The sequence below is a fragment of the Cryptotermes secundus genome, unplaced genomic scaffold (assembly GCF_002891405.2).
Source record: "Cryptotermes secundus unplaced genomic scaffold, Csec_1.0 scaffold62, whole genome shotgun sequence".
Classification (NCBI taxonomy): domain Eukaryota; kingdom Metazoa; phylum Arthropoda; class Insecta; order Blattodea; family Kalotermitidae; genus Cryptotermes; species Cryptotermes secundus.
This window is the reverse complement of record NW_019727786.1, coordinates 808,456-829,977: the sequence shown is the minus strand read 5'-3', so window position 1 is coordinate 829,977 and position 21,522 is coordinate 808,456. Positions and strand designations below refer to the sequence as shown.

The window sequence follows — 21,522 nt, the reverse complement described above, 5'->3', positions numbered from 1 at the left end:
TAAGTAATACAAACATCAGAATCACAACATTTTTTTAAAATTTTGCATCTATAGCCATCTTGTCTATCTTGTGCTTCCATAATTTCATATGGAGTATCTGCTCTGAAATACCTGTCATGTCAAAAGGCATGCCAGATATATGAATATTGCTTAAAGTTATTTAAACGTTGATGTGATGCATCTTTTAAATTATATTGCAATATCAGTGTTGGTCCTGCTTTGGGTCTTTGCACCATGTCGTTGTGGGCAGTGTTACTGGTATTTTGCAGGCACACGTTACCTCCATCTTCAAGGTTTATGTTGTCCCTATGTTTAATTACGCACCATGGCAATGAGATGCAGGTATTTTATTGCAATTATCTTCATTGGTTGCATCCTGTTGGGTGTTATACATATCGTGACATGTCTAACCATTGCTGGGCAACAGGAGGTGGAACGAGTTACCATGAAGACAGACCCTTGATAAACGGTCGATTGCCAAGTTACGTAACAGTAAGGAAAGCGGTGTTTGTCTGTGCCGAGCCGAGCTGAAGTGTGCTGCTTGCTACACAGTGTTGTCCAGCAACACCTGTAAACATGGCGTCACGCAACAGGGGAGCCCATGCAGCTGCTGTTGCTAGGCAATCGGTAAACACGATGTCACACAACAGTGAAAGCTATCACGTAACTGTTTTCTGTGTTGTCAGTGTGGAAGCTACATAACAGGAGTATTCGTCAGTGAGAGGGAGTAACCAGTCAGTTGCAGTCTAGCATTCTCCGGAGTGAATGGAAGCAGGAGAAGTAAGTGTGATACTGCCGATGGCAGTAGTTGTGAGATTGTAAATTGTGTAAACATATGAGCAAGTGGAATACATTCGCTATATCCAATATGGTGTGAAGTTATTTGTCGCGTGACATATACCAAACACGTGACAATATTATATATAAGAATTATATCACCGTCAACATAACAAATACAATTTTTATTTTCGATCTTTATACTGCTACATGTTTCAGTCACATAAGACCATCATCAGGCAGTTGTACACAGGAATATGTAGTTATTTTATTGCAAGTCCGTCTTTTAAAAATTATATTAAGTTTCTCTGAATGCAGCTTGTTATGAGAATACATGTGTGATGTGTGTGGAATTTCTTTAATGTCTTCAGGGCAGTGAATATAGTATTAATCCAAAACACACTGTTACGTGGACTGTGTGGGTGAGGGAGGCAGTGGGTCACATGCCAGCATGTTCTCTAGTTAACTGAAATTTCCAGAAGACCTCCTCCTCCTTCTCACACATTCCACATACGCAGTGTGCCTCATCTCCCACACGTAAACTGGACTTTTTTTTACATATAACTTGTATTGAACCTTAGTTGCAAGGTAAGGAGAAGGCAGTTGAGTTGAGCCTGATGATGAGCTTATAAGCGGCATACAGTGTTCATATGCGGAGGAAAAGTGTGTGCTGTGAGGCAAGAAGTTAGGTCAGTGAAGTTGACAGCAACAAGATTTTCGAAGAAAACAGCGCAGTGGTGTACAGGCATACCTTGGTTTATTGCGCTTTGCAGATATTGTGATTTTTAGAAATTTAAGATTTGTGGCAACCCTGTGTTGAGTAAGCTATTGGGGCTATTTTCCAACTTCATGTCTCTGTATCACATTTTGGTAATTCCTGCAATATTTCAAACTTTTTCATTATTATTATATCTGCTATGGTGATCTGTGATGTTACTTATTGTAACTGTTTTTGGGCACCATGAACCGCAGCCATATAAAACGGCCAACTTAATCGCTAAATGCCGTGTTTGTCCTGACTGTCCCCCATCTCCCTCTCCTCCGCCCTCCATATTCCCTGAGACACAAGAATATTGAAATTAGGCCAATTCATAACCCTACAATGGCCTTGTGAAAGGAAGAGTCAATCGATGTAGCACACTTCATTGTTGTCTTATTTTAAGAAATTGTCACAGCCACCCCAACCTTCAGCAGCAGGCGAGACCCTCCATCAGCAAAAAGATTATGACTCACTGAAAGCTCAGATGATAGTTTTCATTTTTAGCAATAAAGTACTTTTTAATTAAGGTATGTACATTTTCTTTTAGACATAATGCTAGTGCATACTTAATGGACTACAGTATAGTTTACACATAACTTTTATATGCACTGGGAAACCAAAAAATTTGTGTGACTCGCTTTACTGCAATATTCACTTTAATGCAGTGATCTGGACCCAAACTTGCCATATCTCCAAGGTATGCTTGTACAGACAGTTTACCTAACCAACCCCAAAACTAGATAAACAGCTTAATATTACCAACACATTACCTTGATTTCCAGCTGTTGCTGTTGTAGTATCTCACAAATAGAACTGATTTTATGGTCCAGTACAGTAATAGAGTTCTCCAGTTTCTGGTTTTTGTTCCACAGGCTGTGCTGAAAACTGTCTCCATTTTGCCCAACAGCTTCATCTTGGAATAGTGGTACATTCCTGAACATATATACATTCATGACCTTTTCCTTTTAACATTTATTGTATGGGGACATGGGATTTAAATTCCCCCTACCTTGGGGATGGTAGTTAGATTTTAACTAAAAATGGCAGTAGTATTAAAAAGTATGTATGTTTGGAACCACTACTGGTAAAACAATCTAGTAAAAAGTGGTGTGAAAGAAAATACAGTACACTGCCAAATTTATATTGTAATTTTTTAATAGTGTAGAAATCACAGTAAGAAATATAACAAGCAATATAAATGCAATGAAACCCCTGTTACTGACCCTCATTTTAAAGCTTTCCCTTAATTAACTTTCAGTTTCGATGATCCCAGGTCAATAATGTCAGTAACAAATTTTCCTTACTTAAGAGTTTCCTCACTGGTTCCCAAAGAAATCTAAAGTGGGGGTTTCACTGCATTATGTACATAAATGCATATAAACAGATCTACGAGGGTAAGTCAGAAATTATCCGCACTTTCTCCATAACACATCTTTACGTTTGTCACACTGCCTCCTATGCATGCATTGTTAGAGTTGGTACTACTGTGGTCACGTGATCGAAGTTTTACCTTCATCGCATCATTTTCCTTGATGCTGTGACAGTGTAAACATGGCAGCTCTGCTAGCAGTGTGCACCAATGATTAACAAAGAATAGTGATCTGATTTCGCTGGTTGGAAGGTGTGTCCGGGGCTGAAATTCATATGTGGGTTCATCACTATGAGCCAGAATCCAAAAGCCAGCGTATGGCGTGGAAACACCCAGGATCGCAAACAAAGATGAAATTCAAGACTAAATCTTTCGTGGGAAAGGTGATGCTAACCGTGTTTTGGAACTCAAAAAGGCCTATACTGGAAGACTACCTGGAAAAAGGGCGTACGATCAACAGTGCAAGGTACAGTGATTTGCTGGCCAACAATCTGAAGCCAGCAATTTGCACCAAACGCCGAGGCCTATTGTCGAAGAAAGTGTTGTTGTTGCATGACAATGAACACTCACACAAGGATGGCCAGACCGTTGAAACCATTAACCATGTGTGTTTTGAGGTGCTGGAACACCCTGCCTACAGCCCAGATCTCGCCCTTTCCGACTATCATCTCTTTGGACTGCTCAAAGATGTTTTACGAGGTTTTTGATTTTCTACGGACAAAGAAGTGGGAGAAGCAGTGCATAAATGGTTGCGAAACCAACCGAAAACCTTCTTTGTGGAGGGAATATGCAAGCTTTTGGACTGCTGGACCAAGTGCATCGAAAAGGGAGGAGACTATGCAGAAAAATGAAGTACTTGTTCAACCCCTACTTTTCTATATATGGATTGGAAAAACAAGAGTGCGGATAATTTTTGACTTCCCTACGTATATACAAGGTGACTCTGTGCTTCAAGCACTAAAATTTTGTAGCTGTTTTTTATTTTTTGGCTTAGCACACATTGCACTATAAGGCATGAACAACTGAGAATTAGGCTCCACTGCATTCAATCCAAACAAATTTTGAAGCAAGGGTAAAGAATTTTTGGTAATTTACTCAAAATCACAGTGGAATTTCTCATTACTGGATGTGCAGCTGTCATTATTAGGAAAAACTTAGCAGTGACAGGTAAAAACAAATCAGTAGGGCCTGACAGAATTTCTCGTGAAATTCTAAAAATCGGGTGGGGAAGCCATGGTGCCATGCCTTGTGTGATTACTGGACATAACAATTAATAATGCCACTATCCCAAGTGACTGGAAAAAGGCCATAGTGGTTCCTATTTACAAGGGGGGGGGGGTGACCAATCTCTGGTCTCAAATTACAGACCCCTCAGTTTAACCTCAGTGGTCTGCAAGCAAATGGAACACGTTATTGCTTAGTGCCTGAGGAACATCTGGGATAAAAGGGATTGGTTATCTGAGGGTCAACATGGATTCAGGTTGGGATATCCATGTGAAAGTCAAGTAATGACAGTTTGCCAGGACATTGAAGAATCACTGGATAACAGAGGTAGGATAGATGCTATTATAAGAGATTTTGCAAAGTCTTTCGAATTAGTGCCCCATGATCGGCTGCTTATGAAAACTGTCACCTTGGGAGTGCACTCGAGGGTAGTTGTATGGATAAGGGAATTTCTTTTGGGCCATACACAGAGAGTTGGAGTAGGAAGGCAATTATCGGAGGAAGTCAGAGTAACATCAGGAGTACTGCAAGGAAGTGTACTGGGTCAACTATTGTTCCTTGCGTACATAAATGTTATTTGGAGAAGAGTCAACTATTAGACTTTTCACAGATGACTATATACTATATAGGAAAATTATAAACAATAAAGATATGGAAGAGTTGCATACAGATCTGAACAGGCTTGGGAGTAGGCATTTGAAAATGCAATGACAATTAATCCAGCTAAAAGCAAGGCAGTTTGTTTCATGAGACTGAGCGATGGAACCACTAAATTATTCATTACAGGACATAGTAATTCCAAAAGCGAGTAGTTGTAAATACTTGGGAATAACTTTACGTAGCGATTTAAGTTGGGCTGATCAAGGTAACTGAGAAAAAAGCTTGGAAGGCACTGCATTTTATGGGATGGTCAACAGATATTTTGTAAACACAGCAAGTGGTTAAAATTTCATTCCTCTGAGTATATATAAAGATTCAACTATCTGGTACCCCAGTGAGGCAATGTTTGTTCTGACTGGTCTTTAAGTGCATATATTTGGGACAAACATATTTTCCTTTTGCCTGGTAAAAACCTGCAACTCTTTAAAACACCTTACGCTTTTAAACCCTGTGGTCTTTCAGATGATGGCCAGACTACACAATGTCATAATCCAAAATACCACAGTATCAACCTCATTAAACCTCAAATTTTATGTAGTGCTTTCATGTAAGAAGTCTTCCTTACCTCTTGGTTTGATTCTCTTCTGATTTACCAAACTGACTGACCAAACTGATAGGAATTTGTGGCCAACCATCAGCTTCAGGTCTGCTTGGTTTCATGTTCGTCACATCCTTCTCTTTCACCAGTGCATCAAACTGACAATTTTCTGTTGCTGCTGTTGGTGCTGCTTGAGTCCTACACCATAAAAATAACATTTCATCTTAAAAAGAGATGAAAAATAATATATTAGTGGATTTAATTTTGAATTATGACTTTACATAGGTTTGCAATAATGAAAAGCAAATAATCAACACATAACAGTGTCTTGAGAACACAACTAGAGGCAAGGAAAGATGTTACAACAGCGCAACCCTAGGGGGTCATGAAACTGTTTCTGGAGCAACCAAAAAATGTGTCAGTAACAAAGTTGCTAAATTAACCGTAGTCCTAAAAGGCCACATAAGTTATAAATATACAATATAACAGAAAAGAATTAAGTTTGATTTCTTTCGTCCTGGTCTGTCACACTAACAATATTATAAAAGAACTATTTCATATATGAGCATATACAATAATTACGGTTTATTACTAACAATTTTTTTAAACCAATAAATCACACCATAGGTCATTTATAGACAGGGTAATTTCTTATTTGGTGAACCACTGTTGCTTGTATTTTGTAATCCACACTTTTGGAAATCAAAATTTAGCTAATTCCAGGTACATAATTTAGTTTTTGGCTGCTAATACTGGAATAGTGCCACTTTATTCTCCAAATTACCCAGAATACAGTGTGCAGCAGAAGCTTTCTTTTCAAAAGAGTCTTACAAAAGTGGATCACAGAAAATCATGATGGATGCTCATCCATATGGACACCTGACATGGTGGATAGAGCCAGAAAATTATTACCCAGCAATCCTAGGAAAAGCTTGTGATGTCTTCTACAACAAATGAATATGAAGAATTCCAACTCTGGGATATAATGCCTTGTAGTCTGTTGAAAGTCAACCGAAACAAGAAACCAGCATGACAGCTTTCATACTGCTCAGCTTATTCTTTGACCCTGAAGATGGAGGCGATATGTTCCTCCAAAACTTTCAACGAACTACATGATGTTATATCCCAGAAAATAATGCTCTTCATGACCATTGCTGTGAGAACCTCAAATCTTACAAAGAAAAATTTATCAATCTGACTTCCCAGAATATCATTACAAGATACCATTATCTCAGCCTCTCACTTCAGGATCAGACACTCAGTGTTTTGCAAGGAGTTGTCACGATGTTTAGATGATGAAGCAGATATTCTCAATGAAATATGTTTTTCTGATGATGACCATTTTCATTTAGACAATGTGAACAAACAGAATGCTTGGTACTGGGATTTACTGAATCCAGAGATTGTTATTGACAAACCCTTACTTTCCAATCAATTACAGTGCTGTGCACTTTCCCATAATGGCACATTCAGACATGTGCTTACTGGTGACACAGATGGGCCCCAAGTTTGACTTCATGTTTTACAGAATGACTTCATTCCTTTTCTCATGGGTTATGGCACAGATACTGGTATGGTCTGGTTTCAGCAAGATGGCATGAAGCTTCATGCAGTCACTTGTGTGTTGAGTTTTTTTATGAAAACGTCTGAGAACAAGAGGGTTCTCAAACGGATATCCTCATGTTCATAGTGCAGGTTATGAGTGGCCACCTCTGTCACTAAATTTAAACCAATATGACTTTTCCCTATATGGAAATTTATGATTTGAAAGAGGCCATTCAGAAGGGCCACCACGAAAACTCTGCAACCTCTACTATGTAATTTCATAATTTGACTTGTACAAATCATTGCACAGGCAGGATGCCACATCACACGTTTCACTAGGACTGGATTTCCTATGCAAACGGTTATCTTACATGCAAAACCAATGAGATTTGTACTTACAAACTGAAACACTTCAAATAAATAATGCGGGGGGAGGGGGTACTTAACTTTTTGCTCGTGTCACGTGATTTGAATTGCACTGAACTGATGAAGAATCATGGCCCATTCAACTTCTGCCATTGCTATATTTCTACAATTTAACAGTTTAATTTGTCTTCAAAGCCTCTATCACCAAGAGGAATGATAAATAGGGATTTCACATCACAAGTTCATTATGGAAATGAACTATGAAAACACCCTTGGAAACTGTGTGACTGCACCTGCAACACAGACAACCTGCTGACGGCTAAAATTTCATATTCGTAAAACATATACTGTACACAGCCTAAGGAAAGCAAGTGCCAAGTTCTTTACAGGACTTTCTAGCTCACCTATCTACATCCTGTGATATTAACTCTCTAGAATACACTATGAGAAATGAAAACCACTGAACTTATAGTTTACTCACTCAATTTTTGTTTCAGCAATCTCAGTAATGTTCTTGTCATCATAGTAACTATGATTATGATGGTCTGAACCTTTCAATGACAAAATCTCCTGGACCTCACGACTAGGACTGCTTCCCCCACTGGCAAAGCCTTCCTTCTGAAATGCAACAACTTCCTGAAGCTCTGATGTAGCCAGGGGTTGATCCACTCCTGGAACAACCTAAAACATTATAACAAATTTATGGAATTGCAAAGAATGGAAATCAATGTGAAAATTATATGGCATGCCACTTTAAAGATGACAGATATTCAAATACTGCTGTAGTAAGTCTGAGCATGAAGCATGGCCTATTAGTCTAACAGAAGAATATAAATCACAGTGTTTGAAGACAAAGCTCAAGAAAACATCTGGACCTAAAGTATGAAATGTATAATTTCATATATTAAATAGCATGGATCTCTGTGGTTTACCAATGTAATTTAGTATTGCTAGGATACTGAACTAAAGGAAGCAAAAATGGGCTGGACATAGCCCTTGTTAGAAGACTGTAACCAGACAACACCTAGTTGAGTTGTGACAGATGCTAGCCAGCGAGGACAGGAGCCAATGAAAGTATAAGCTGATGAATCTAAGGAGTAAGTAAACATGCCAGCAAGTTGTGAGACAGACACCAGCCAGTGAGGGCAGTGGTGCTTAAGACTGAAGCTGAGAAATCTACAGAGTTGGTAAACACGCCAGCAAGTTGTGAGACAGACACCAGCCAGTGAGGGCAGTGGTGCTTAAGACTGAAGCTGAGGAATCCACAGATTTGGAAGCCGCTAGCCAGAGAGGACAAAAGCTGACGCTGAGAAGCCATTGCCAGGCAGTGCCTAGTGGACCTGGAGAAGACAAAGTTCAGCTACAGTGAACAGTAAAGGGCAGGAACTAGGGAAACTGTTATCATTACTTGTAATTCCAAGTTGTTTAAGAGTCCAATTAATCTGAGTACCAATTCAGACTCCATCTATAGTCACTAAACAAATGACAATAACATTTTCTCTGTAGCATACAAATTCATGATGGAATAGGGAAATTACCTTAGCCTGACCCCCTGCAAGAGACATAACATCATCCAGAGGTGATGATGCTATAGCACTGATGATAGTAGGGGATCCAGAAATAGAACCTTCTAAGATCCTGGTCATGTGCTGTGATGTATCCACATGACGAGATATCTGAAAACAGAACAAGTTCAGCGAGCTAAATAAACAACTATAACAGCAGTTCTCAAGCGAAAGTTTGTTGTAGCTACATTCTGTTGTGTAAACATTCTGAAAGAGGCAGGAATTTTCTCTTCACTACTGTATACAGACTGGATCTGGGGTTCAATGAGCCTCTTATCTGTACGACATGGAAACTTCAAGAGCTGTCAGCTATCTTTTAATGGGCTAAATTATTCTCTTCACGAGAATGTCCATATCAGCTATGAGGTCTACTATCTCCTACACATGTTCTAAAAGATCCTTGCTCAAAGGTAATTATAGAAATGTAATGAGACTGAGGTCCTTAGTACTGTGGCCTCATAGGGCCTATTTTACCATCTCCTGATGAAAGAAGAGTATGATGCATTAGTGGAATAAGTGGCAAGGGAAAACTGAAGTACAGTGGAAATTAAATATAACAATCATATATAAAATCCGTAACATGCTTGTTATAGCTAGTTCCAATATTATCTCAAAACAGTTGATACACATAACTTCAAGCCCAGTTTCTAGTTATCTGTATCATAGAGCACTAAGATTTAAAGCAATAATGTCAGCACTACAGTAACTGTTTTTCCTTTTGATACATTTGCAGTGGAAATTTGTGAAAATGCCTTAACAGCTTCTCTATGTTTGTCTGTCCATCCATCTGCATGTAACAAACTGAGAACTGCTACATAAATTTTCAATAAATTTCATATTGGTAAGTTTTACTAACATACATCATAATATTTCAGTTTCTGTTAAAATACATTACCAAAATGTTTTTGCATGCATCTCACACAAAAATCATGCAAACTCACCAAATATATATAAACATGAAAGTTGTAGATAGAAGTGAAACACACACTTCACCAGTCCATGTGACAGTTAATCTTATAAAACTTCGGTATTCTACATACTGCCAAGGAATTTGCAAACCACAGTTCAAGAATCAAATGATGCCCCTACACCTCTGGCAGCAAATATCAAAGGTTCAACATCACCAACATCAAAGCCCACCTTTGTACTCTATCATGAGGCAATCTGATCTACATTCCACTCTTTCAACTTGCTTCTATAAGAACCATCTCAATAGTGTTAACATCCTGTCTCTTTCTGTATCTTCCTAAGAGGTTTCCCCATCAACACTGTGTATGCGCTCCCTGAGTCAGCTGTTCTGTCCAAACTATAGTAATATTCTGGAGTTCACTGTCCTAACAGTTTTGAAGAGGCACACAGTAGCACAGTTGGTTGAGACACTATGCTACAAGCTGGAAGGTCACAGGTTCAATTCTAGATGTGGCCACTAAATTTTACAATTAACTTAATCCTTCCAGCCACACTATGGCCCTGGGGTCAGCTCAGCCTCTAACAGAAATGAGTACCAGGAATCTTCCTGAGAAGTAAAAGCAGCAGGCGCATGAGGGTGACAACCTCACCGCCACCTGTGGGCCAACTGTTTAGAAAATGTGGGAGCCTCGAAGTCTCATAATTCTATGGGCCTTCACGGCCTGTTACAGGGATAACTTTACCTTTTTACCTTTTAACAGTTTTGAAACCAATACATTAAACTTACCTGTGGACTCCGTAGGTCTGTGGGACTGTCCTTCTTTGCAGGAGAACTAAATGCATCCGGAGTCATAAGATTGAGTTGCTGCTGTTCTTGTTGCTGTTGAGAGTTGAGATTTGCTGGTTGCTGAATGTCAGACATATGATTAGCTGGAAGATCGGATACAATAGCATCTAACTCCGCCACTGATGTACTTAGTGCATTTGTAGATAAGTCTGACAACCCCTCTCTAAACACTGAATCAAATATAAACGCAAAAAATCACAATTCAACTTTCTTTCTCTTACACCAGGTAGAGAATAAAATACATCATAAAGACAGTGGGCCCTTAGTATACAACAGTTTGATATATGCCAATTTGAATATCCACTGGTTCAAAATTTTCTAGTAATTTCCTGTATTCCCCCCCATCCAAAATAAATTCTGGAATATTCTACACTGTGCTCCTGCTACCAAGAAGGTCCCTGTGCAGTAGCAAGAACAATATAAACCCATTTTGTGGCCTGTAGAGACCTATGACCTGCAGGAAATTCGGCTGGGAGTCATAGGCACCTGCAGAGGTTGGGCAACATTGATTCTGACTAGGAACAGAGCTGTTCTATTAGAAGAGGAGTCAATGAAGTGCTGCAGCTTTACTACCACACTTTGCATGGCACACAACCATTTTTCTTATTTTCAAAATAAATCTGAAATGCCTCCAACTGATCCAAAGATGGTAGATGACCCACAGCCAGAGCATTCCTGATTCAGAACATTTGGCACTGACCCATGCCACTTCATCAAAATCTACTACTTAGTTTTGTAAATAAAATACAAGAAGAGATGGACAACCACAGATCTCTGTATATGCTTTTGCTATTAAAAGAAAAGATTTAACAAATCTCTCCAGCAACTACTACTATAGTGTTTACTACATTCATTCTCTACATGTGAAACAACTGCTTCCTCAATTGGAAAGTTTAAGTAACTGAATAAACAAACAGATGACTTACTTAGAGAATCATGTGACAAGGTACTAAGCTTCTGATCCATGTCTCCTAGTGGTACTGGTGGCTGAAAGGTGATGTGGCATTCCTGAAGAGACTTTGGTTGAACCAAGTACATCCGTACAACCACAGCCTGAACAAACTGCAGTGGCTCGTCATCACCATCCTCTGTGAACACAATGCTGAGACTAAGAACTGATGTACAGGCAACAACTTGTTGTCACTGTGTGACACTGTGTAGTCATGTAGTGGATATCAAGTTTCAGAGATGATGATGAATCCATCTTCAGGGTTGTTCCTCTAAATTGCTCATACCCACCTACAAACTATACACGTCACAACTACAAGACCACAATATGAACATCTAACCCTGTGAAACTTGGTCTCTGACATTAAGAGAGGAACATAGACTGAGGGTGTCTGAGAATATTTGGACTGAAGAGAGATGAAATGACGGTAGGTTGGAGAAAACTGCATAATGAGGAGCTTCATAACTTGTACTCTTCTCCAAATATAATTAGAACAATCAAGTCAAGGAGGATGAGGTGGGCAGGTCATGTAGCACGAATGGGGGAGATGAATGCGTATAGGATATTGGAGGGAAAGCCAGAAGGAAAGAGACCACAGGGAAGACCAAGGCGCAGGTGGGTGGACAATATCAGAATGGATCTTAGAGAGATAGGATGGGATGGTATGGATTGGATAATCTGGCTCAGGATAGGGACCAGTGGAGAGCTCTTGTGAACATGGTGATGAACCTTCGGGTTCCATAAAATGCTGGGAAATTCTTCAGTAGCTGCAGAATTGGTGGCTCCTCTGGAACGGCTCAGCTTCATGAGTAAGTAACTAAGTGGCCCTGTGATAACCTGAAAACTTATATACAATGGGAAGTCATAATGTTTTAATTATCACCATTAGAAAATCATAATTCCAAACTATCGTTCTATATAGGAGATAGCCCATATCCTGAGCTTGCCGAACAGCCAGTCGTGCCAAGTGGACGAGGGAGCCACCAGAAAGGGCAGAAGAAAAATGACATGAGTTGAGAAAGTGGAGGCTTGTGCTGTGATACGGTTGCTGCATTTGCAACAGAAGTCTGCCTGGGAGCTCCACGACCAGATGACTGCTGTGCATCAGGAAAGCATACCATCATATGACACAGTGGTCAGGTGGAAGAGGCGTTTTTGTTGTGGGCAGACAAACCTCGAAGTTGAACCCTGAAGTGGAAGACCATCTCTCGCTGAGGAACCGGGAATTGTGGCACAGGTGGAAGCTTTGATCCTATCTGATAGGCACATAACTATCGAAGCTATTGTTCAAGAGGTCCACATTAGCCATGAGTCGGTTTTCAACATCATCCATGACAAATTACACATGACAAAGATTGCTGCACGTTGGGTGCCACGATTGTTGACACCAGTTCAAAAACAGCTACAGATGGATGTGACAAAGAAACTTTTGCAGTTGTGTCAAAACAAAAAGGTGGAATTTTTTGACTGCCTTATCAGGATGGATGAATGTTGGTGCTATCATTATGACCCTGAAACAAAGGAAATGAGCAAGCAGCAGAAATATGCAGACTCGCTACCACCAAAGAACGTGAAATCCAAGCCATCATCAGTCATCATGACCGACTAGGCGCAAACAGATGTCACCATCACTGGCAAGTACTACCGGAACCTTCTGACAAAATTACGGGATGAAATCAAGAAAAAGCGACAAGGAATGCTGGGATAAAGTGTGTGACTTCTTCATAACAACGCACTGGTTCATGCTGCTCATGCTACGATGACACTTGCTGCCAGTTTGGGATATGAAATTCTCCCCATCCACCATATTCACCAGACCTGGCACCGAGCGACTTCTTTGTCTTTCCATGGCTAAAGGCCACTTTGTGGTAAGCAATTCTGAGAAAGATGATGTCATTTCTGCAGTGGAGTTCCTAAAGAGTGAAAATGAGACCTTCTATGATCAATGTATCCAACAGCTAATGCATTACTGGGGAGAATGTGTCGCCTTGGAAGGGGCATATGTAGAGGACTGACTCACATACATTTTCTTTCACCTGTGTCTCTGTTTCTTCTGGGTGATAATTAAAATGTTATGACTTCCCCACGTATAACTTAACCTGGTTACAACACCAGACCAAATTCAAGAGAGAGCTATGAGAATTCTTCTAGACTTAACATGTTTGGCTCTAACAGCCCAGTTAGTGTTCATGAAATTTTAAGCAGTAATGTGTTGGAAACTGATATAAAGTTTATTTGTCAGCACTCTGTACATCAAGATGGCTTCTGAAATAAGTGAGATGAAACTAGACACTTGTTCATAATATCGTGATATCCTGATACACGGTGACCTGTCATGGGGTTTGGAGTGATGATGGGATTTACTAACCTCTTATATCATCTCTTAATTACAATTAATACAGCGTTATCACAGATTTACACAATTTACAGCTCACCATTACACATGCACTAGGCTTCACAGTCTTCACTAGTTGATTCCTGGTAATGGAATTGAAGACAATCTCACTGTGACTAAATCATCTAATCACACACTAAGTCTTCACAGGATGACTTCTAATTGTTCTACTACAAACTTCCATTAGCTATCTCCTAGCAACAACTGAACGAATTTCCATTCCCATATTCTCCTGTATCCTTTCGGCATAGACCATGCACAGAAAACACAGCCCCTCTATTGACACGTGCATGTCTGCTGGGGTTTCCATGTAATCACTACTCAGCCAGCCCACTGGCACCCTGGCTGCTGCCTAGCAATAGAAAACACTCTAGAAATGGATGTCCTTCTATTGTTGCATGCATGTCACTCACGGGGTGTTTAACAAGCCGCTGACTAACAATGCTTTCAGCAAATCCATCACATTATATTCTTCAGAGCAACTTCACAGATTACTGATTGAATAACTACTTAGTACATGCTTTCATGGAAATCCATGACATATTTCCACCACAGGGGGCCATCATCAGGTACACATGATGATTTGTATAAATTATTATGCTGCACTGTAACTATATACAGTCTCTGAGGGCTGTATATGCATAAGTTTATTATTTTAAAAGAACACGCTGGTTTTTGTTAAAATAATTTAACATATAAATTAATTTTAAAATAATTTAAAATGTAAAAATACACATTGTGTGTCACAGTGTGCTTCTTGCTTGTGCTCTGGTGGTTAGTATGTGCTAATTATGAACCTTCCATAGAGTTGTGTCTGTTATACATAATGGAGGAGGGGGAGAGCTATGTGCTGCTATCTGGTGTAAAGTCCATATAAGGCCTTGAATTTTGGGTTGTGTCAACATAGCTTTCGTCCATGCATGGACTGTTTTTGCTAAAAAAAATATGGCATTCTCTCTAAGCTGTAAGCTGTTTAAATGTTTCCCTTTCTTTCCTGTCCTTATAATGTCCATGGGTGTCAGCTGTAGTGTCATACAGCCTTTGTCCATAAAGTCCCAAGACTGATTTAATATCTTGGCTTAGGTATATGATGGAAATACTGGGAAAAGGTGTTCTAAATACGGGACATTTTACTGTCTTACTGATGTTAGTTTTCTCGACCTCTGCGGAAAACCCATGTTGTGAGAATGAATGAATGTTCAATTTGAACAGCGAGTTAACATCAAATTTTGTGTGAAGCTGGGCAAGACAGCCACAGAGACATTGTAGCTTCTGTATGATGCCTAAGGCGATGAAGCTTTATTTCGGGCACGAGTGTGAGTGGCACAGGTGATTCATGTCAGGCAGGGTGTCGATGGAGGATGACACAAGATCAGGACAGCCTTCAAGTACCCAGAATGAAGGCAACATGGTTCGCATCAGAGACATGTCACAGGAAGACCGTACTGTTACAGTGTGCATGTTAGCTGATGCCCTGAATATCAAGAAGTCAATCTGCCACCAAATTCTGCAACAGGACTTGGGTACACGAAAATACAATGCCAGGGTAGTCTCACACACACACACACTCACTCAAAATCAAAAGGAGGTGTGAGCTTCAGTTTGTGCTGATTTGTTAAACGAGGCACAGAACAATTCCACATTCATCAACAGTATCACTGCCTAGGATGAATCATGGTGTTTCCAGTATGACCCTCAGCTGAAGAGGCAAAATGCTGAATGGCGGTGAACGGGTTCACCGGTGTCAAAGAAAGTGAGGCGGCAGCCATCAAAAACAAAGACCACGATAATTGTTCTTTTTTTTTTGATGTCAGGGGCATTGTTGATCATAAATTTGTTCTGCAAGGGCAAACTGTCAACCAAGAATTTTACATCTGCATACTCAGGCATATGTATGATGCACTTCAACGTTGTTGTCCTTACCTATGGGCATCTGGACAGTGGACTCTGTTGCATGACAATGTGAGACCACACACAGCTCTAAGTGTCAACAGATTTCTTGCTAAACACATTACCGTGCTTCAACATCCCCCGTACTCCCCTGACCTCTCTCGATGTGATTCTTTTGTTTCTGCAACTAAAAAAAATGCTAAAAGGATGATGACATGAGAATATAGAGGCTATTCAACCAGCTGCGAAAACGGAGCTCACAGCCATTCTGAAAGAGGCATTCACTAGCTGGCAACGGTGTACTGACTACAGAGGGTACTACTCTGAAGGGGACAGGAACCACTGGTTAAAAAGTTGAATTCTGTATTTTTTACAGACTCAGTCTTGGAACTTTATGGACAAAGGTTGTGTGTATCTCCTGTATTGAATATGTGATTTGAGTATCCAGAATTGCTATTGTTTTTCCATACAACCTGAATGCGTTCTTTGTACAGGCCACTGAACATTCTCCCAGTCCATCCTACATATTTTTAACAGGCAGTCTAGGCACTTTACATGATCAATGCTGCTTCTACTATATTTATTTGTTTGGGAGCAAGGTCTTAGTATCTTTTGTATCATTTACAGTGCGTGGAAAGCTATTTTAAATCTTTGTGCCTTGGAAAATAGAAAATAACAATAGCAACTGCAGATACTCAAAGCTCATTAAATACAGGACACGTTGCACTACAACTGACAACAATGGACATTCATTATACCCAATTTAAGGCTACCTATCTTCAAGCAGTTGACACACAACAAAATAACCAAGTAAGCAAACAACATACACACAGGGGAAAGCCCCATACAACATTCTTTTATTTAAGACTTTCCCTTATTAAACACTAAACTGCAATGATACCACATTAACAGTCCAGCACTACATTTCTGCTATTTAAGATTTTCTTCAGTTTAGTGTTCAAATTCATTGCTCCCAATGAAACATCAAATGGGGGTTTCATTATACATTACTACTACCATTGCATAAATCCTCCAGACTGTTGCTCTTGAACTTTCTGAGCCCAGCATCAACAATTCCAAAACTCAAGATAGGATATGGCAGCAGGAACTCTGAGACAGAGCAAATATAAGCCTGTGTCTCTGATGGATCCTTGTGTAACTGGAGGACATACAGCAACTAGACAGAGAATAAATGACATTATTTCACAATACAGAAAAATTAAGAAAGAAACATGAATGACTTGAAATACTTTTGTACAACTGAAGAACAAGGCCCTCCATTTTTTTGGAAGATAAATTTCAAATATACAAAAAATTAAGAACATCTGCACTCAACAGACATAAAATAAGTGAGAAATGGGACATATTACACAAGGAGGAACCATGCAATTCACACAGTTGACATGGTGTTAGTAAACTACAGTAGGTTACAATCATCTGGACAAACAGCATACATGTGGGGGAGATGAGACATGCACAGAACACATTGATCAGAAAACCTCTTTTAAAGTGGCCAGTTCAGAATCCTGAGATGGAAACTGGCAGGTAACATTCAAATGAACTCTTACAAAAATGGGTTATAAAGATATGAACTGCATCAGACTGACTCAGAGTCGCGTTTAATGGTGATTTTTGGCATTAGAAGTTGTTAACTTTAGGTTTCTATTATCAGAGTTCCTAACTTATCTTTGAGAAACTCTTTTGTGATTAAAACTTCTTCATTGTTATGAAACAAATGTGAGAGTCAGCCATGAATAATTCTGAAGTTCTGGAACGATATTGTGACATTACCCCTAAAAGTCAGAATCTCAGGACTGGGGACATATCCAATGCTACACAACAGCTTGCTAAAACATGTTTCTGTGGCAACAAATACACAAACAACAGTATGGGAACTGTTGGGGTAGTGTTTTCCAATCAATTTGCATCAAAGTTATATAAAGAGGAGGTGTTGGGGATTACCCAAAACTGAAACAGAGGTCAATGAGCAAGGCAGTATTAGGAAGAGTCCTGTTTATTTGCAGCCATTACCAGGCAATGACTATTTGAATATATAACAACCTTGAAAAGACTTGAAATGTGCTGTACTGAAGCTTGTGAGTAGTAGTGAAAGTGTTGTAACTATCTGTTGTTAAGAGTAATTAGTATTCGATAGATTCAATTATCAATCCAAACCCTCTATCTAGTTACTAACCTCTGAAGATATTCTTACTACTCTGAAATCTTTCTTCTTCCCAGCTCATACCTAAATGTAAAGACTAAAATATATAACACTACTACTTGTGTTTTACACAGACTTGAAATGTTACATTTCACATGAAGTGATAAACGTAGATTAATGGGCTAAATCTTCACTGCATTCAGTTATCAAAAAGGTTTCAGATTCAGTCTTTACACAAGAAACCTGAAGTTAAAAAAAAAGTAGACCCTGTGCTTAACTAATTAAGCACTACATCATGACACATATGGGGGGGGGGTGTACCTTCACCATTCTTGACATCAGCACTAGTTCAAGGGGAGTGGTCAGCTTCATGGCCTGGCTGCTTTACTCCAAGAGAAAGAGCCCCCAGTTCCCATGGGATAGGACGCTGGATGTGCCCCAGAACCTGCCTGGACAACATGAGCAAAAACTGTACGCTTAACGGGATTCTAACTTCAACCCCCAGCCATTCAGCTGATAGCTAGTAGCCATACTCACTGCTTTATCCTGACTCACACAGACAAGAAACTCACTGCCCATAATCAATCTTTATTGGTAATGAGAACGTATATATAAGTAAATTGTGCTTTAAACAAACTTACTTACTCATGGAGCTGAGTCCTTTTGGAGGAGCTGCCAATTCTGCAGCTACTCAAGAATTTCCCAGCATTTTATGGAACCCGAAGATTCATTACCATGTTCACAAGAGCCCTCCACTGGTCCCTATCCTGAGCCAGATCTATCCAATCCATATCATCCCATCCTATCTCTCTAAGATCCATTTTAATATTGTCAACCCATCTATGCCTTGGTCTTCCCAGTAGTCTCTTTCCTTATGGCTTTCCCAGCAATATCCTATATGCATTCCTAGTCTCTCCCATTCGTGCTACACGCCCTGCCCACCTCATCCTCCTTGACTAGATCATTCTAATTATACTTGGAGAAGAGTACAAGTTATGAAGTTCTTTGTTATGCAGTTTCCTCCAACCTCCTGTCACTTCATCTCTCTTCGGTCCAAATATTCTCAACACCCTGTTCACAAACACCATCAGTCTATATTCCTCCCTTAATGTGAGAGACCAAGTTTCACACTCACACAGAACCACAGGCAAAATTACAGTTTTGTATATTCTAATTTTTATGTTTTTCGAATTGCTTTAAACAATAATCATCATATTATGAGTGCTTACACAAAAATTCAATATTTCATTCCCATAAATTTCAAAACAACATTCTTACATTTAAAATCAAGACGTTTTCCTGAAGCAAAGCATTCTTTCACTTAATAATTCTTCGGGCCCTGAAATACTGAAACAATGCTGCAAACCAAACTGAATATCTATTTAAGGGTCATACATTTCACTTCTTTCCAAACACCTTCATTCTTACACATAACAAAACACCGTCTCAGAAACTTCTTTCTTTCAAATAATATATTGGAGTATTATGTTCTGCATTTAATAAATACGTTCTATCCACACAACTTCCAGTAGAAAGAAACGAAGACCAAAATTAAGGTGGGTGGATGATGTATTTCAAGCTCTTAAAATTTTACATGACAGCTTCACTGAAGAGGGCACAAGACATAGGTAGTTGGAAGGCTGTTATCAAGGAAGCCAAGGCTCACAAAGGGCTGCAGCGCCAGATAAGAATATCCACATACCTTAATTTTACATACAGTCATATATTTTATTCACTTGTACCTAAAAAAATACTACAGTGATTATAGCACTGTCACAGTAACACAAAGTCATCTAAGACTCCAACTGTAAACACTGGCCACTGTATAGTAGAGCGGTCACATAGATAGCAAATGTAACAGCCCAATGAAGGCCAGTTAGGCCATAATATGTAGCTTACTAAACAAATGTACATAAATGATTATTTGCTACCCAGCTGTGCTGATGGAACTCTGTATTTATCTCTTTCAGCAGGTAGGATGTTATGAGACAACACTTCTCTTCCCAGGAGAGAGGGACTGGTGAATATTTGCAGTTCCCAGCCATCTGTCCACTGGGTATCGGGAGCACTTTACCAGGGGTAAAATAGTTGGAGTGTGAAGATGACTGCTCACTTCCATCTAGTGTCATGCCACTCCCCCATGTCTTCATGGAATGATGTTTAATAAGCACAGGGACAATTTTACCTTTACCTTTTTGAAATGAATATGAAACACACTCATCCTCAAACAAGGCCCACGATAAAATCAGCCTCAATTCCAGGCACCTGGATTCATGTTAGCTAGATTCAGTGCCTTGCTGATAAATAAGCTGTTATAAATTGTAATGAAACATTCTGAGGAAGTTTCACACCCCAATTTAAAATTTTGGGCATGTTAGGGTAAAAAGTTTCCTGTGTAATTCCCCACAAACACATTTTACATGAAGCTATTGACATGCAATAGTACTGGTGGATAGTATGGTCATTTCTTAAAGAAACGAGTTTCAAATGTCAAACAGTAATATTCTACACTAAAGAAGGTCTGAAAGAAGTACAAAACTTCTGAAAATATAAAACCATAACCACCCTCTTTCTTGCCTAAACCACAGCTATGAAAAATTAACATTATTGCTTTATGCTCTGAAGACTTCTTGGGCCCATAATGTACAGCATGGTTTTCCAAGCAGTGGAGTTGTTCCATCCATATCAGTGAGAACACTGAAGGGTTACATAACTAAACAATTATTTTCCTCACCTTATAGTTTATATCTGACAGAAGCAAATAACCAGCTCCTAGATCCAACCCAGCTTTCAAGACAATGCTTTTGTTTCCTGCTTCTCGAGTGAACTTGATGGTCTGAAGGCAAGTCCAGGACTCACATGACCAGATCTTCAATTCAGAGTTATTTTCTGCACCTGTTATTGCAAACTTCCAAAACTGCACTCTGGAAACAAAAATTAATTTCAAAGCATCACTGCTATTCTGTAAAAAGCTCGTCATGAAACCAGAATGGGTGCTGGCAAACAGCAGAAGTAAAAGTAAAAGGAAAACAGAAATTATTTTCAAACTTTGTCTAATGTGTTCCCTGCTCTGATATGCTTCTGATGTACTCTGACATGAAATTTTAAACATATGCTTCTGAACTTTAATTGTTTCTTGCATCTCACAGCGAGACCTCCAAAAAGTGAAAAGTGCAATCAATATAATAAAATTGTACTTTAATTCATGAACTTTTTAACCAATAATATAATTAAAACTAGTTAAAGTGAACTTGACGCAGTGATGAGCGTCTGAATAACAAGTGAAAGTGAAAGCATAACTAGTGATCTGAATTGAAATTCGATTCGCAAATTTTAAATTTTAACTTTTGACATTTAGAATAATATTTTAACTTGTGTTTTGTGAGAGGAGCTTGATATATTATTGAGCATGAGCCTGAATAAGATATAGGATCGAATAAGTGAAAAGACGAATGTCATTGCATGTAATTATACAGCTGTGTTCGTACACCTGAGGATGACCTCTTGAGGTTGAAACATGTAGTGTAATAATAATAAAAATATGTTGTGTGGTCAGTAAAATTGACT

The 21,522-nt window shown here is 39.2% G+C and overlaps 1 protein-coding gene across 5 annotated transcripts in view; it reads right to left on the bottom strand.

Moving 5' to 3' along the window:
* Positions 1 to 21,522, bottom strand: part of LOC111864906 (enhancer of mRNA-decapping protein 4) — a 56,672-nt gene that overhangs the window by 18,566 nt on the left and 16,584 nt on the right. For 4 of the 5 annotated variants that reach the window (XM_023852509.2, XM_033751621.1, XM_023852506.2 and 1 more), the window contains 8 exons: positions 20,690 to 20,879; positions 16,812 to 16,971; positions 11,487 to 11,648; positions 10,501 to 10,730; positions 8,778 to 8,915; positions 7,721 to 7,920; positions 5,356 to 5,526; positions 2,308 to 2,470 (listed from right to left, as the gene is read on the bottom strand). In XM_023852509.2, coding sequence (XP_023708277.1) covers positions 2,308 to 2,470; positions 5,356 to 5,526; positions 7,721 to 7,920; positions 8,778 to 8,915; positions 10,501 to 10,730; positions 11,487 to 11,648; positions 16,812 to 16,971; positions 20,690 to 20,879 — 1,414 coding nt within the window. The remainder of the gene's footprint in view (positions 1 to 2,307; positions 2,471 to 5,355; positions 5,527 to 7,720; positions 7,921 to 8,777; positions 8,916 to 10,500; positions 10,731 to 11,486; positions 11,649 to 16,811; positions 16,972 to 20,689; positions 20,880 to 21,522) is intronic. The other variant, XM_023852510.2, reaches the window with a different exon arrangement.